This window comes from Sardina pilchardus, chromosome 19, assembly GCF_963854185.1.
Source record: "Sardina pilchardus chromosome 19, fSarPil1.1, whole genome shotgun sequence".
Lineage (NCBI taxonomy): Eukaryota > Metazoa > Chordata > Actinopteri > Clupeiformes > Clupeidae > Sardina > Sardina pilchardus.
In genome coordinates, this window is record NC_085012.1 from 23342018 (window position 1) to 23358971 (window position 16954).

General features: G+C 44.8%; 1 protein-coding gene across 13 annotated transcripts in view; it reads left to right on the top strand.

Annotated features, from left to right (window-relative positions):
* Positions 1-16954, top strand: part of eya1 (EYA transcriptional coactivator and phosphatase 1) — a 70465-nt gene that overhangs the window by 20183 nt on the left and 33328 nt on the right. For 2 of the 13 annotated variants that reach the window (XM_062521324.1, XM_062521322.1), the window contains exons 2-7: positions 6472-6599; positions 7503-7568; positions 9511-9588; positions 11864-11930; positions 12341-12486; positions 14035-14172. In XM_062521324.1, the coding sequence (XP_062377308.1) occupies positions 6476-6599; positions 7503-7568; positions 9511-9588; positions 11864-11930; positions 12341-12486; positions 14035-14172 (619 nt within the window). In that variant the 5' untranslated portion in view covers positions 6472-6475. Of the gene's footprint in view, positions 1-4487; positions 4798-6471; positions 6600-7502; positions 7569-9510; positions 9589-11863; positions 11931-12340; positions 12487-14034; positions 14173-16954 lie in introns of those variants that run through there. The other 11 variants (XM_062521323.1, XM_062521325.1, XM_062521326.1 and 8 more) reach the window with 11 other exon arrangements.

A 16954-nucleotide genomic window follows, 5' to 3' on the forward strand; every position in this document is an offset into this window, starting at 1 on the left:
AAATAATTTCCTAGTTCATTTGTCCAAGAGAAGTCTTTTATAAATGTACAGATAGATATGCTTGGACAGCTCTGACAACAATAAGCAATGCGCAGGCCACTACCACATGCGTAGTGTTTGCTTACCAGCTCTGTCTGTGTACACAAACACAGCAATGCCTGCAATCAGCTGGCCCTATTCTTTTTCTGCACAATGAAGCATGTTTATCTAATTAACTGATAGTGCTGTGGCTGATTTGGGCTTGTTTACTCACTTTATTTGTTTTAATAATGTGCTCCTCTGGGTGAATTCAGTCCTCCCTGATCGAGCTTGCCAATGCGAGCAGCTCTTCTGCTCTGCCCTTTTGCCTGTCTGTAGTGCTGCTGCTGCCGCCGCAGTTGGTGCTTGCCGGCCGTTGTTTGCGGAAGGCCCAATGCGTTCCGTATGTGTGCGGGCCCGGGCTCCTTTCAGAGCTGCAAATGGTGTGCGGTGAAAGACGGCGCGGGCTAATTGATGCCGCTCGGGCTACAGCTGTTTACGAGCCGGGAGAAAAGACAGAGGAAACGGGAAGCCCGAAAGGCCGTTCAGAGCGATTAGCAAGCCGAGCTGTTTACTAAATACGGGAGGGTGTTATTTTGCTAACACGCCGGCCCAATCGTCTCTGGCAAATGTAGCCAAAAGTGGAGGAAATGGGGGCTGAACGTCGCAATTGATTTCTGTCCCCCTTTCTATCAGCAGTGCTCTGGTGTCTGTTTATATGTAATCAGTCACTTGTTTGCATAAACAGGCTAGTAAAGGAAGTTGTAGATAGATCTGAATGAAGGCTACGCGGCACACTGGCCTACAAAATATATCAGACAGGTTTGAGTATTTTCTAAAATATAAAAACATTATAATAACATATTTCCACTTTAATACCAACGATGCAAAGTTGTAATAAGATCAGATACGGATTACTTTCATGTTAGATTCCCATGAGGTTATTCACTAATACGTGGACAAATTTATGCTAAAATACTGTTTTTGCGCTGACTGACAGAAAACTCACTTTTTAATCTCAGAATGAATCTGACAGCAAATGAGGCAACATGCAATTTGTGTTTAGGAGCATGTTATTTGATTTAACCCCTCAGTCAATCATGACACTCACATTAGAGAGTAATGACAGCGTATTTCTAATGCAGAATTGGTTTTGTTTTTGTTTTCCCTTGCTGTTGAGAGCAGTGCGGTAGGCAAGGAGTGATAAAATTGTATACCTTAAATCTCGTTTGATGGGCCCTCAAAGTGAACTGGCCTTCTGGAAATAATTTGGAGGGTTGAAGAGCACAGTATTAACAGATTTAATGTAGCTATTCAGTGAATTGCTGGAGCACCATGTCAGATTTAACAAAATGGGAGAGACAAATTGCACATCAACAAACCACACATCTGTTAAGAATTAGACTTTTAATTAGAGATAAGTCTGAAAGTTCTCCTCTGCTTAGCTTCTGTGGATTAATGAATCTGAAGGACTAAACACCCGCATGCGGTAGTGTGTCTAGCATTAATATTTATTTTTCTGATATATATTAAAAAAAAAAATCACAATATGCCATTATGTCAGTCTAGTTCCTCTTTTTTTGTCATTGTGAACTTTATCTGGAAAAACAAAACATTTCATTTTGAGAATTAGGTTTTTATTGGCGATCATTAAAAATTTGAATGAAGTTCCAGTGACTTAATTTTGCAAATAGTGCCACACCTTTTATTTATTTATTTATTTATTTATTTTGCGTGGAAATGATCAATTATGTACCTTTTACAAATCGTAGAGGTAATGTTTTTTTTCTCTCATTCTGATGCCTAACAGTATCAGCATAGCCTCTATATTCTCAGGAGCCCGTTTAGTTAAAAGAAGAAAGGAGGAGAGAAAAAAAGAGCAGGGATGGTCGTAATCAGCGTGGCGTTTGTCGGTGGTGCTCATTTCTTCATCCACGCACAGGCGAGACAAGTGAAGTGTAGCCTTCTCTAAACTGTGTCTAATTCCAGTCACATCTGTCTCCAATTGTTGTCCGCATCTACATTCTTTGCGAGTGGATTTATTTTTCCTGGGCCACCATGTGGATTCAGCTGACCAGCTTAAGTGGGGATTAGTTGTTTTAGAGTTATTTTGATTAAAGCGTTGCTTTAAAAAAAAAAAAAAAAAAAAAAAATTGGTAACTCTCAACACATGGTTTGCATAATCTATAAAATTCAAAGGAATATAGTCTCTATGCCCTGTAAAATTAAAATCTTGTAAATAGAGAGCAGTAGGGAGGAGACGGGGGGGGGTAGGGATGTGCGGCAAGCTTTTTTGCAAAAGGGTTTTAGAAATTTCTCCCATTTCGGATGCTTCTTGAGTTTCTCACCATGCACATGTCTTTGTCTGATTTATTTTTCACGTAAAATTCTCACGTCGAGCGAAAGAATATGTCCGCACGGATAACGTATTTGCACTGTTTGGGAAATACATCAGGAAGTATTGAGACAAAGTATGCTCAGTGTATTTGTCTACCCTCTTGTTGCTCACAATAGCCATATTGAGAGGCTCCTGTGCTGCTTCCCCTGCCTGCATGGAGCAGTGATGATCAGTGTTAAAAGCCCAGCCGTGTTTGCCCACGGCAACGCTGCTCTGAGAAGAAGTAAAGCGAAACAAAAAAAAAAAAACGGTGCTGACGTTCATGAGTGAAGCGTGTTTCGCCCTTTTTTCCTTTTTTTCCCTCTTTCTTTTTTTTTGATGACACCCCTGATGCTCCAGCGTGGCTTTGTTCTGCGAGCATCAAAGGACATCCCGTTCAGGTTGAACGAGAAGGGACATCAAAGATGCTGAACCCAGTCTCTTTTTTTTTAAAACAATAAATATTTAGCGACGCAAGAGACGGGCTTGTTTTTGCTTCTGACCCCGCAGCCTGTCTCCCCCCCCTCTCCCCCCCCCCTCCCCCCTCACCTGGCTGGTATCATCTGCTGGTAGCTGGGAAAGACCAGCATGGTTACGAGCCCTCAAATGCTGAACATAGCAAATCACACAGCTTCAGCAAGTCTCTCTCTCTGTGTCTCTCTCCTTCTCCCTCCCCTTCTTTCTCTTTCTGTGTGCCTGTTTTATTTTATGGACCAAATATGTTTCTAGCTCTTTTTCACTCCTTTCCCTCGCTTCCTCTCAGGACTTTAGCAATTTCCACCCCCTGCTAGAGCTGGTTTACTACTTAAAAAAACGTTGATATTTCTGTTGGATGAGCACTGTAAAGTAATTGTTTTTCAGAGATAATAGATAAATGGTATGCCAAAAGAAAAGGACAGAGAAAGAGTGAGAGAAAGAGTGTGAGAGAGAGAGAGAGAAAGAGAGAGAGAGGGGGAGAGAATGGCTGAACCCTGTGGCTTGACCACTATTCATGGAGGCTCTTGCTTGGTGCAAAGAGAAAGAGCTCCAGAAAAAAAAGGCACTAAGACCACGCATCTCAGGTTACTCCCGGCTCATGTAAACAGGCAGCCATTAAAAATTCATGTAGGCATTTTTCAGACTTTTTGCATTTTTGTGCGTTTGGGACGACACGGCACCCGTGACCTCTTTCCTCACCCTGGTGTAGACGGTGGGCCCGTATCCTGGCCCCCTGATATAGTATTATGGCCCTACAGGTATACGATTTTTTGCCTGAGTGCGTAAAACAGAAATGGCTGGTGGAGAGGTGGACAGCGAAATGTAACTGTCAAGGCGGGAAGAGTAATAGCGGCATTTGTAGCGTCATAAGAAACATATGTGCCTCCATATGGTATCCGTGTTCTTGTTTCCAGTCATCCTCATTGTGAGAGATTCACCACCGCCACAGGGCCTCTAAAGTGCTTCTCTCTTTTTTTTCAAAAGAAAGAAGAAATAGAGAAAGGTTGCTCTCTCCCTCTTCACCGCTCTGGTCCCTAAAAGTACCCCCCCCCCCCCCCCCCCCCCCTAACACACACACACACACACACACACACACACACACACACACACACATAGTGCCTCAGGCTGTGTAAGGGGGTGGTGTGGGAAGCACCTCTCCCGGTCATTATGACCTGTCAGTGTGTGGGGAGAGGGGAGTGGAGATAACTCTCAGATAGTGTCAATTGCAGATGAAAGATCCGCTGAAGATGCTACGGGTGTCACGCTCAACTTGCTTCTGTTCAACAAGGCCCATCTTCTGTGGGCTACCTAAAGACAGAGGGGGCAGCCTTAGTCCCAAAAAACACCACCCCCATCACCTAAACCACCCCCACGCCCTCCAAACACACACTCCCTCACACCCTCAGACCCCCCCCCCCCCCCTCCACAACACACATACACACACACACACTCCACCTCTACCCCCCCACCCCACCCCTTCCTGCTTACCTTGGCTAAGCCGCTTTGCATGTTGATTGGGGGAGGGCTAATCCAGTTTGCAGCTGTCGTAGACCAATGATGAATCACCTTTCCGTCATTTGGCTGCTCTCCCCTGGCTCGGGGAGGAGGGAAGACCTGGAGGAGGAAACAACAGTAGAGGGGCTGAACCCGGCGCACAGACAATGTGCCTCTCTGTTCCCCGGTCCTCCTCTCTCTTCCCATTCTGCCCGAGCGAGGGAGAAAAACAATAATGTTTTCTCAGACAACGTCTATTGTGCCACGGCTGGATGTGGACAGTGACACGGAGCTAAAATAACAAGGAGTGACATTGTTTCTGGGCCCCGGCAGGTGGAGAGAGAGAGAGAGAGAAAAAAAAAACAAGAACGAAAAAAAAAAAAAAAACCGCTGCAATCTGACTCAGATGATTCACATGCATCGGGCTCCAGGTAAGAGCAGAGTTGGGGAGATGCCAGGAGCATCATTGAGAACTAGGAGCCGTTTAGCCAAGTGCTGTGGTTTTTTGAAGACTTATCAACTGCAGTTAGTAGAGTGCTCAGGAGAGGGTGGGGGGGGGGAAGAAAATGTGTCTCGGTTTGATTTTGCTGCTAAAAGAGAAAAAGAGAGGAGAGAGGGATGAGGAGAGATAAAGAGAGGGAGAGAACGATTGAGGGAGTTGTTGAAGAAGTATAGAGGTAAGGGAGGGACTGGTGTTTTGCTGGTGTTAAGTGTAAATTTGTGCTCAGGTTTACTTTGTTGTGTAGATTTGGTTGCACATGAGTGTCAGTTGTGCCTGTGTTTGTTTGCGTTATTATTCAGAATTAAAAGTCATTGTAACAGGAAGTTGTGGAATAACTTTTAATAAGACTTGAACTTAGTTTACTTAAAACTAAAAGTCAGAGTTTATTATACGTTATGTTTATTTTATCACCACAAAATAGTAGGCTAATTAAGTGTAAAGCATATATGCCATGCCATGTCTGATTTAAGACAGGTGTCAATTTTTTTTGTTACTTTTAAAGTTTGCCTGAAATTTAAACTGCCTGGAAATTTTTTTTACTTTGTTGCTGTAAACAATTTGGAAATGTGTTGTCAACCATTTGTTTTGTTCATACACACTCAATGACTTATTATCTCTGATCCATTACAAAGACTAACGTTTATTGTGGATAACAAAGACATTTCCAGCTCCCAAATCTAATTGAGGAGGCTAACATAATGCACAGAAAGCTGTGCCTTAATTTGATCATGCGCAATAATGTTTGGAGACCAGTAACAAAGACTAATGTGTGTTTGAATTTGTGGCCGTTCCTCTCTGCGCACATTGGCCTGCACAGCCGTCCATTTGCCACGGATGATAAACTCCTCGGAGCGGCCAAATGAGGAGATAGAATAATGTTTTGAGTGGCGGGCTCCTCCGAATAAACAGAGAAACAATTAAGCTGTCTGCCAGCGCAAACAAACGCCTCGTCAACTCCCCATTGCCGGCTAGTGAGCCGTGGACTCTCAGGAATACTCTTGAAGAACTGCTCTTTCTTCTTTTTTGTTAACCACACACTCTTTTTCTGTTGTCGAATCACTGAGATGGTTATTGCAGTATGTGTGATGTCCTGTGTATTCGCCCGGAAATGTATCTTTTTTTTGTCTGTGAAAGAGAGCAATGGAAATTATGGGACTGTTACGTATTTAATTTATTTAAAGGATGCTAGAATAATTGGGGTGAGATAGTTTGCGCTAATATTTTGCTACATCTCACTTTTTTAGTTAGATTTATAAAGGAATCTGTAGACATATCATAAAATGGTTTTACTAGTCAATTTGATTGTTAGGAGTATTAATTCACTTTTGAGAGTTAGATATTAACTTTGGAAGCCCTTTGAACCCTGTATACCATAAACCCATATGTCTAAAAAATTGAAGGGAAAAAAACAACATCTCATCAAAAAATCAACGTGGAAAAAAAATGATGAAACAGTCTACTTGTTTGTTTTCCTCTCCTTTAGAGTGTATGTGGCTGTGTGTGTATGTCTGTGTGTGTGTGTGTTTCACTTTTATGGAAATGACTGCTTTCTGACCTGTGCTGTGGACCTGTGTGTGTGTGTGTGTCTGTGTCTCCCTGCCAGGTCTATGGAAATGCAGGATCTAGCCAGTCCGCACAGCCGAGTAAGTGGAAGCAGTGAATCCCCCAATGGTCCTAATCTCGACAACTCACATATCAATAACAATTCCATGCCACCAAATGGCACTGAAGGTATGTGGGCGCTAGACGCTCATTCACTGACTCGCTCACTCTTTTTGTGATTTCTCTCTCTCTGTCTATTTCTCTTTCTCTCTCTTTATCTCTCTCTCTGTTTCCTTTTTCTGTCTCTGTTACTTGAAGTGTATGTGTCCTAGTGGGTGCTATTTCTCACCACCTAAAGTAGAAAGGGACTTGACTGTAGAGTGGAAACGTTTTGTAACCGCCCCACATCTTCTTTGTAGCGTTTATATGTCTGTTAACTTGTGAGAATCAGAGTAAAACATATGCAACCAGTGCGTCATTAAGAACAAAGACACCGGTTTTATTGAGCTGGTTTTTTTCCATGTTTAGTGTAAACAGTACAGAATAACTATGGCAGTTTAGTAGTCGATTCGCTAATGAATGAGAAATTAATCAGCTCACACAAGTGGGTACTGTTAAATTATTGATATTAAAGACCCTTCCCCAATGTGAGGTTATAGCATTGAGACTCACTCATTGCCGTTGTGGAGCCTCTATTTGTAATGATGGTAATCTGGATTCAGAGCTGTGAAGTAATTGCAGTGGGACCCCCATAATGTAAAGTAGATTGCATTGTTGTCTGCGGGCTACCGGCCGCGGTGTTAGTTATTACGCTAGTTACTACCCAGGCAGAAAGCTATCTGCAATATGAGAGCCATGTCTCTCCCTGGGCTTGCAGTGATATTGCGCTCACCCCTACAAACCCCCCCTGACATCGGTTGTTTAGATCTTTCCAAAAGTGTGTGCTCAAGACTGTGTAATCTTGATTGTGGTGCGATTCCATCTTTTTCTTTTCCCTTTTTTTTTATTCTCTGGTGAAACAGCATTCAGTTCCCTGGTGGTGCGGATTGTCATGTGTCCTATGCCATTCTGTTTCTTTGTTCCCCCCCGTAGGAGATAACATCACTATGCTTACCACAGCAGACTGGTTGCTAAGTTCTAGTTCGCAGTCCGCTGCAGGTTTGTGCAGTTCTGGTGAGACAATGAAAGGGCAATACTTGGTGTATGGCTGACAAAAACAATAGAACTCAGTCTTTTTACGGTTATCATCCCAATTGTGATACCCCAACTTTTATGTTACATTATGAAGAGAATTTCATATAATTTTTTTTTTCACAAAAGCGAAAGCAACACCTCAACTATTGTGCCTTTCATTAGAATAATATTGGCCTTATTCGTCGTGTCATGTTGGAAGCATGGTTTGAGACTTGGCTTACTGTGAATCCAATATAGCCCAGAGAGCTGCTGACTCTGGGCCAGACCTGTACCGGATCAGAACCAAATCAACGCCAGAACCAGGCCAGATCCGAACCAGGTCTGGGACAGAGGCAGCCGCTACCTGGGAAATGATTGGCGCAGTAATAGTGTGGGCACGCATACTATGTGCATTGTTTTGTTTTATTATTATCATTTTTGTTTGCATTCCCTTTTTGATGTTCTTCCCTGTTACCTGAAGACACTGGCGCTGTGTGGTATGCGAGACTGGAGTGCTCTAGTTTGTGCATGCAATGTGTCACAGTTTTATTAGACATGCAAGGGGAGTGTGTGTGTGTGTGTGTGTGTGTGTGTGTGTGTGTGTGTGTGTGTGTGTGTGTGTGTGTGTGTGTGTGTGTGTGTGTGAGCGTGTGTGTGTGTGTGTGTGTGTGTGTGTGTGTGTGTGTGTGTGTGTGTGTGTGTGTGTGTGTGTGTGTGTGTGTGTGTGTGTGTGTGTGTGTGTGCGTGCGTGTGTGTGTGTGTGTGTCTGTGTGATGTTGCGTTGGCTTCGCAACAACATGTGTATCCCGGTGTGGTGAGCATAGCAGAGGCGTGTTCGACATGACAAGTGAATGGCTTCCTCCAACTATGAGGAATTTTTTCAGCCGGCATGACTCTCGACCCACATAAGCAAATTTGTTTTCATGCGCAAAAAAAAAGCGAGAGGGGAACAGAGAAAAAAGGGAGAACAAGAAATCCCCCTCCGGAGGTAGGATGGATTGATTTCAAAGATCCGGGGCCTGTGAGATAGCTGTGAAATTGTCTCTGCCCGAGCCTATGTGACACCGAGGGCTGGGGTCAAGCAGCGTTCACTGGAGCCTGTAACCGTTTTCTTACTCCCTTTGCATTACTGTGATATTTATTTCAGTCAATATTTTCAAATGATTCTGACCATTTTTGCCTATTTTTCCCTGACGCTACATATATCTCTGTGGTAAGCAATCAAATAATAATACCCTTGATAACTATGCAAAAAAAAAAAAAGAAATAATATTATGTAATAGAAATATTTAGGATAAACACTACTTTACTTGGCAATAATTGGCTCACAATGTATTTAAGCGACTTAAAAAAGTCTGCTGATTGCCATCCTAACAGCATCCTTTATTGCCTATTTCCTTGTTAAGTCAACAGCGGATGCGCTTTAGATTTGAAAGGAAGTTTCCCCTCCTTGTTTGCCAGGCAGATTAACATTTAATTGTTGCCTGTTCTCCTGGGTCCATTGATTTAGATAACTGAGCTCTCTGTTAACTCATTAGCTGCCTGAATCATGAATATATTACTACTGTTAGAATGTATTGGAGTTAGCGAAAAGAAAATGTCATGTGTATTTACTTTTCTAAAGAAATGCACAATTTATAATTACTGTGTATGAGTATGAAAAATTATCATTCATGTTTTTTTTGCCATATTGAAATACTTTTAAAGAATGAATAGTGGGTTGAATGTTGTTCGTTTACATGGTGCAGGGGTTATCTCCTAAAAAGAGATTGGGTTGTTGTTTGTTATATGGAAAGGCCAGGTGCCGTTCTGGTGTGTGTATGTGTGTGTATGTGTGTGTGTGTGTGTGTTTGTGTGTCTTAGTGTGTGTTAATGTCTGTTTAAGTGTGTGTGTTGGTGTGACACTGTGGCTTCCTTTTGTTTGCAGTTAAAACAGAGCCAATGAGCAGCAGCGAAATCGCCACCTCTGTAGCAGACGGCTCTCTAGACAGCTTCTCAGGATCAGGTGAGGGGGCTGATGGGATAGGGGGCTTTAGGAAGGGCGGGTGAGACACTACCTCTCTCTCTTTCTCTCTTTCTCTCTCTCTCTCTCTCTCTCTCTCTTTCTGTCTCCTCTTTCTCTTTACCTCATGGTCTCATTTTCTCTATGTGTCGCCCTGCCCATTTGTTTCTTTCTCCCCCTCTCTCTGTCTCTCTCTTTCACATTCACACACACACACACACACACACACACACACACACACACACACACACACACACACACACACACATACAAACAGCTGCAGAGCTGATTAGCTGGGAGATGGACCAAGAGATGTGCCGCTGATAAGCTTGAGGCCCAGGAAGTTTCCCTGTGGCTTGAGCCACACCGACCCCGCCAGGCGCACTCTCTCCGTTCCCATGCCAACAAAGGGCCGTCCCTCTCGCCAGTCGAGTGACACGCCGTTCCTCTGCCCCCCACCCTCCCCCCCCTTTCCCCCCCACGGCCCCCGTGTTATTTTAGCCTCGTCTCAAAGGGAGTCTCCTCTCCCGGCTCCCTCGCTCCAACACCCCGCCTGACCTCTTACAAATCAGAAATATCGCTGCCCACATACGCGCAGGCCTGGAGTTTAAGGTTATTTGACGAAACGAAAGAAAAATAATGGCTTTTCAAGAGCCTGTGAAATCAAACTCTAATGTGTTTTTTTTCCCTCCCCAAAAACGTCTGCGCTGTTAGCAATATCATTGTTGAATGTACACACACGCGCGTAATGAAATAAATATACATTTTCATATCTCACTTCCTATGCATAGTGTATGCGGTGCAGTGTATAAAGTTGCAGCTAATTTGTCTTATTTCTCTAAGTATTTGACTAAGTACTTGATACCTAAATGTTAGACGGACATAAATCATGCCTTTGACTTCTGTCTGTGGCAATATTAATGAAATTTAGTAATTTTACACCACTCTATACATCAGGGAGAAGGTAATGGCCGTTCGCACAGAAGCCCAGGGTTTGTCTTGTGGCAGGTGGTGATGTGTAAGGAAAGTGTTCAATATTAATAGTGTGTTTCTGGGCCCGAAGCATACAGTTTCACACAGTTAACGCTCCCACGCCGAACGCCTTACTTCACTTGTCATGACCACTTATGCAGCAGTTCAAGAAGTGCACAGTATCACTCATTCCAAAGAGAGATATTTGAACCCCCGACAAGCTGGCCCACAATGGACTTACATTTATCCCAATTTGACAGAATTAAGTCATCCAGTAACAAAATGCCTGTCTTGCGCGGGACATTTCCTGTGTAGAGCAATATTTCCCAATCCAGACTAAAAGTAGTTGGAATGCATTCTATAGGATCGTGATCTATGTAACCTATAAAAAATAAACTCTAATTTTAGAATATTGATTGCTAACAATGACTCGACAGCATCATGTTTTTTTTTACTACAGTTAGCCAAAGCACGAAATACCCCAATTCTTCTCTTACGCAAATGACAGTCGGTCATTTTTCCTCATCCAAAGCCAACAGTAAGGTGGGCTGAGTTTAGTCAAGCTGAACGCAGCTCCGGTTGCACAGTAGTCCTGTGTGCGGCGTCCGAGAGGAGCTTTTCCAAAAGAAGCTGGCTATCAGGGTTGTATGGGGGGTGTGGTGGGGATGGGGTGTGTGTGTGTGGGGGGGGGGGGGGGGGGGGGAGCCAGAGTGGAGTCGAGGGGTCTCCTAATGAAGGTGGTGATTATGTACGGCGGCGGTTACCTGTAATCAGGGAGGGACGTCACTTTCCCCCTGGGCACCACCGAGAGGCCCCGGGTGAACAAGGCCATGAATCACCCCTGTTGCAGCCGCACTTCCTTTTGCAGCCACACATACACACATATGCGTGTGGGTGTGTATGTGTGTGCGTATGTGTGTGCGTGTGTGTGTGTCTGTCTGTCTGTCTGTCGGTCTGTCTGTCCGTATCTGTGACTGTGTTTCCATGTGTGTCTTTGTGTGTGTGTGTGTGTGTGTGTGTGAGAGAGAGGTGGGCATGTCTGTCAGTGTTTATACCAGGGTCTGTTCACTACGCAAAGACTTTACCAGAGATTTGCTGGTCAGCAGAAAAAGTATTACCTGATTATTTTACTTCATTATTGGCCTCCATTTTTCAACCTTAAATAAGGTTACTGAAATAAATAGAGTAATGCAATGTAATTACTGTTTCCTTGGAATCCAGAAGTTCTGTTGGCAAAGAATAATATTTACTTTATTTTTTAACGTTTAAATATGTGCTTGCCTCTTTTCTTTTTAACTCTCCTCAGCTATTGGAAGTAGTGGCTTCAGCCCAAGACAAACTCACCAGTTCTCTCCACAGATTTACCCTTCCAAGTAAGGCTTCTTTTTATTTTTCTTTAAAAAATAAGCAGCATCCAACTTCATTTGGGCCCTTAATTAGATCCTTCTGCCAGATCGGGCTTTTTCAACCATCTTTGTTTGCATTGATGTCTGCAGTTCGCCTACCCCGAAATCTGTTGTAATTATTATCTTGCAAAAATTTCCTTTGCCATTTATTATTCTTTCGCAATGTATATCAGCTCCCCTGATGGCTATCTTGTTTTGTACAGCTTGGCCCAATATTTATGATTAAGTAGCAGAATCACAAAGAATTTGTCAGTGAGCTAACTTTACATTATGGTTTTGTGAAAAATATGTTCCTCTCTCTCTCTCTCTCTCTCTCTCTCTCTCTCTGTCTGTCTGTCTGTCTCTCTCTTTCTCTCCATTCTGTTTCTCTCCAATAGCAGACCGTATCCACACATTCTTCCAACCCCTTCATCCCAAAATATGGCCGCCTATGGCCAGACGCAGTATACCACAGGAATGCAGCAGGCCGCTGCCTATGCAGGCTACCCACAACCAGGGCAGCCGTACGGAATTCCAGCCTATGGTAACCACTCCAAGACAAGGAGATTCACTCCTGCCTCTCTCTCTCTCTCTCTCTCTCTCTCTCTCTCTCTCTCTCCCTTACTCTATTTGTTGTATGCGTGTGTGTTTTATTTCATGTCGTTCTGCGCCTAATAGGTTTTGATTTGCTTTCACCAAACAGTAGAGGAGCTGTATTTTACAAATTCAGCAGTAGAGGGGAAAGGAGAATTTGAACAAAGCCGTGTTTATTCTGAAAACACGCTAATAGATAATAGGGGAAGATAATAGCTAAGTCTTTCGTAGCGCGGTCATTGGTCCTGCTAGCACGTGAAGGGTAAACGGTTTTTGTCTGTAATTCCGTGTTCTCAGACATGAGGGAGTGTAAACGAAGGTAGGTCCCATGGGAAGCTGTGCTCGTGTTTGTCCCCATCATCAGCGAGATATGCTAACGCTAGCTCCAGGGCGCTCAGCGTTTCCACCGCCCTCAGTGGAAAGCGAGAACTCTGCTGAGCCGCTGTTTTCTACCTGGACCGCGTGACTCTGCAAAACAAAAAAGTTGCTTATTTTCTGCTAGCCAGACAGATGTCAGAGATTACGACAAAAAAAAAACGAACTTCCAAACGCTGAGGGAAAAAAAAAAAAGAAAACAGAAAAACAGAAAAACAAAAACGCCTGTGCCGCCATCGCAAGAACAGGAATGTAGGGGAAAGAAATTGGGCTTTATTTGTCCTAAGGATTGAGAGTACTCGAAGATCATGGAATGCATGCGCTGGCCAGTCCGTGTTGTGTCAGGCTGGACAGTTTGAGAAAGGAGTTTTCACAATGGCGGCGTTTGTTTGAGTGCGAGCAAATCATAAACTGAAGGTTGCTTGAAAAACTTGGGCCTGAGTCAAACTAACCAAAAGCCAGCCTCTTTCTCACCCTGCGTATGAAATTCTTGGAAGTCTTGGCATTTACTGTAAGTCACAGGCTCATGCTCACACACTCACTTGAGACATGTACACACACACACACACACACACACACACACATACATGTGTGTGTCTGTGTGTATGTATACATATACATACACACACACACACACACACACAGACTCATATAGACACATACACACAGATATACACGAACGCACAAGGTCATGGACAAATACATGCAAAGCACACACACACACACACACACACACACAAAAACATACACACACACACACACACACACAGGCACATAGGCACACACATAAGCACACAAGCACATATTGGTACATGCAGACACTCACGTACACACTGTCACTCACCAAAGCCGTGTCCAGAGGCCCAGCGTTCCTTCACGATTCAGCAGCGGGGTTTCCTTTTGTCTTAGCTTGAGTCACGGCCCACTCCTTTACTGAGTCAAAACCTCAAAACACGCAAAAAAACCTTCTTTTGTTCGTTCCACCTTCCATCTGTATCTCTCTATCTGTCTTTCACTGTCATTCTCCTTGTAATGGATCTCCTCGAGTGTCTTTAATAAACAATGGGAACAGCGAACGCCAGAGCTGTGCATCATACGGATTTGGTGTCACTAACTGATTTAGGTCCGTTGTGGGCAGGCATCAAGACGGAGGGCGGCCTCTCGCAGACGCAGTCGCCCAGCCAGACCGGCTTCCTGAGCTACAGCTCTGGCTTCTCCACGCCGCAGACAGGACAGGCGCCCTACAGCTACCAGATGCAAGGTCAGGAGACCTTTGTGTGCGTGTGTGTGTGTGTGCGTGTGTGTGTGTGTGTGTGTGTGTGTGTGTGTGTGTGTGTGTGTGTGTGTGTGTGTGTGTGTGTGTGTGTGTGTGTGTGTGTGTGTGTGTGTGTGTGTGTGTGTGTGTGTGTGTGTGCGTGCGTGAGTGCGTATGATATGTGTGTGCATGTGCATATATGTGATAATGAGTGTGTGTGTGTGTGTGTGTGTGTGTGTGTGTGTGTGTGTGTGTGTGTGTGTGTGTGAGTGAGCATGAGAAACAGAGAAAAAAAAAAAACCAGTGGCAAGACACAGGCACAAGGCCTTTCTCCAGGCCTTTCAAAAGTTGAGACAATTAACGGCAGGCCCAGACCAATTCATAACATCCCCTCTGACATATGGTTGTGTTGAGCCACAGTTAAGACACAGGCCTTTTTGGATTAGGCCTTCAGAGACATCAACACAGATGGGGGGTGGAGGTTGGAGGGGGGCGGGTGTAGACGAAGGGTGAAAAACACTGTAGTGTGCTGTTTTAGGGGAGGCTGGAGTTTGTATTTTTTTCCCCCCTTCATTTCATGGTTTGGCTCTGTCTCTGGCCATGGGTGTTCGTTAGCGTGTTTGTTTAACAGAGAACACCAGAGAAAGTCGCGTCCTTGAGGCCGCCGAATGGGAGTCGCAAAATCCCGGCATTGGCTGAAACATGCTTCTTGGCTATCTGTCACACAGGGTTTTCGTTAAGCAACTTCTATCCCGCCTCTCTCTCTCCCTCCCTCCCTCTCTCTCTCCCTCTCTCTCTCGCTCTCTCTCTCTCTCTCTCTCTCTCTCTCTTTCTCTTATGTCTCTGCAGTGACTCAAGAGCATTTCTTCAGCCTTGTTTAGACGTCCTGGCCTCCTAACCACTCAGCCAAATGTGCGTCTTTGTCTTCGCCTCTCTCTGTCGAAATAAAGTGTGACAGTCGAAACATCCCCTCCCGTTTGTTTTTTTTCCGAGAGGCCTGCAGAAAGCTTTCCCTCTCTCTCTCTCTCTGACAGTAAATAACATGCGGTGGTGATGGAGGCAGATGGGTCAGGCTGAGAGGGCCTGTCTGCGGAGGCCTTGGGCTCCACGCTTCTTAGCCAAACTATGCCGTCCCCCGGCCTGTGTCGAAATGCCCCGACCGCGTGAAAGTGCTAACTTCCTCGATGGCACGGTCATGTTGCAGCCAGTGGTCCTAACATCTCTTTCGGATTCTGATTCTGATTTAGCGATTGTGATTTCTATTAGTGACTCCGATCCGATTGAGTGAATCTGGTTCTGATGTAGTTAAGCAGCAACAGCGCCCTTGCTCTTCCTCATCTTCCTCCTCGTTGATGATGACCCCCCGCTCACACTTAGCGACATGTTTGTGATCGACTGCAATGCCACTCAACAAATGACCAGAGGGCCTCGACCACATCGCTTTCACCCAGATATTGATTTGAGCCAGGCCTGTCTGGCAAGGAAGGGGGAAACCCAGGACAGGCTGGGTGCTTGGTCCAGCAACAACCCCCCCCCCTTCCACACACACACACACACACACACACACTACTGGCTTTACCATTTGATACACCCCCAGGTCCACGCTACTGCAGGGTGGCCAGTCTGTTACCAGCTGTCGAAGGGAATACAATTAGATTAATGTTTTTGCACTTTTCCTTTCATGTCTAATTGCAATGTGCGACTCTGGTCAGGGTTTCCAGATTCTTGATAGAAAGCAACAACAACTCCAGGGATAAATGATATCTGACCATAATGTTGTGGCAATAATATCCACTTTAAGAGAGCTTATGGCGCAGAATAACAGTGACAGCTCGAGGTAATTGTGGCAAAAGTAGATTAAGTGTTCATTCAACATAATTGACTTAATTATATAATGCCTCAGATTATCAGACTACTGTCTGTTTTGGTTTGCCATCAGTGCCAGGCACCAAATATGCATCCAAAGTTAAATATGTACCGGAATTCCCCGCAAAATAACTCCTGGACTTAACCTTTATTTTTACAATGAAAAACTGTATTGTTGTAACTTAATTACTTTTCCACAAGTTGAGCAAAAAAAAAAGAAAAGAAAAAAAAGCCTAGTAAGATTTACAGCCAAAGGAGCTTGTCCCGGTGATTTTTTTTCTGGTCCGAACAGACGCTAATTGGGGGGGTAATTGAGTTCCCTTCAGTCTGCAGACTGCCTGGATGGCCCGGGCCGTCCGTCTGCCTTTTTAAAAAGAAGCCCATCTGGACTTGATAGCCTTCTCCCAGGAGAGGCATACAAAACTTCTGCTACAAATATTGTGCACTGATGATAGACATAGCCCATGGCTAGGGCACTGATCAAGCAGAGCAAATGGACTCCCAATTGGTGAGCCATAAGGCAGGGGACCCCCTCTCTTCTGGGCCAGAGGGAGCTAACTGGAGCGGTTAGCCAAGAGGGGGGGGGGGGGTATTTGGGGGTTGGAGGTCGAGGGGTTGTGGGGGGGTTGAAGGAGGGTGGCTGAAAGGGTTGAGGGTTGAGTGCCCCTCGGGAAAGGCAAGGCTTCTCCCAGCAGGGGCTGGCTCTTCAAGGGCTGGCGGGAGTCTCTCGTGTGGGCTTTTCATGTGGGCCCTGGGCCTGGCGCTCTCTCTCTCTCTTTCCTCAGGGTGGACGGCCGTCCCGCCGAGCCAGCGAGCACTTTTTGATGACTTTTTGAGCTGCGGATTTAGCTCATTTGTTGTTCAGTGGGGAGGCCGTGGCATCCCTTTATGTGCGAGTTAAAATGAGCAACTGCTAGCAACT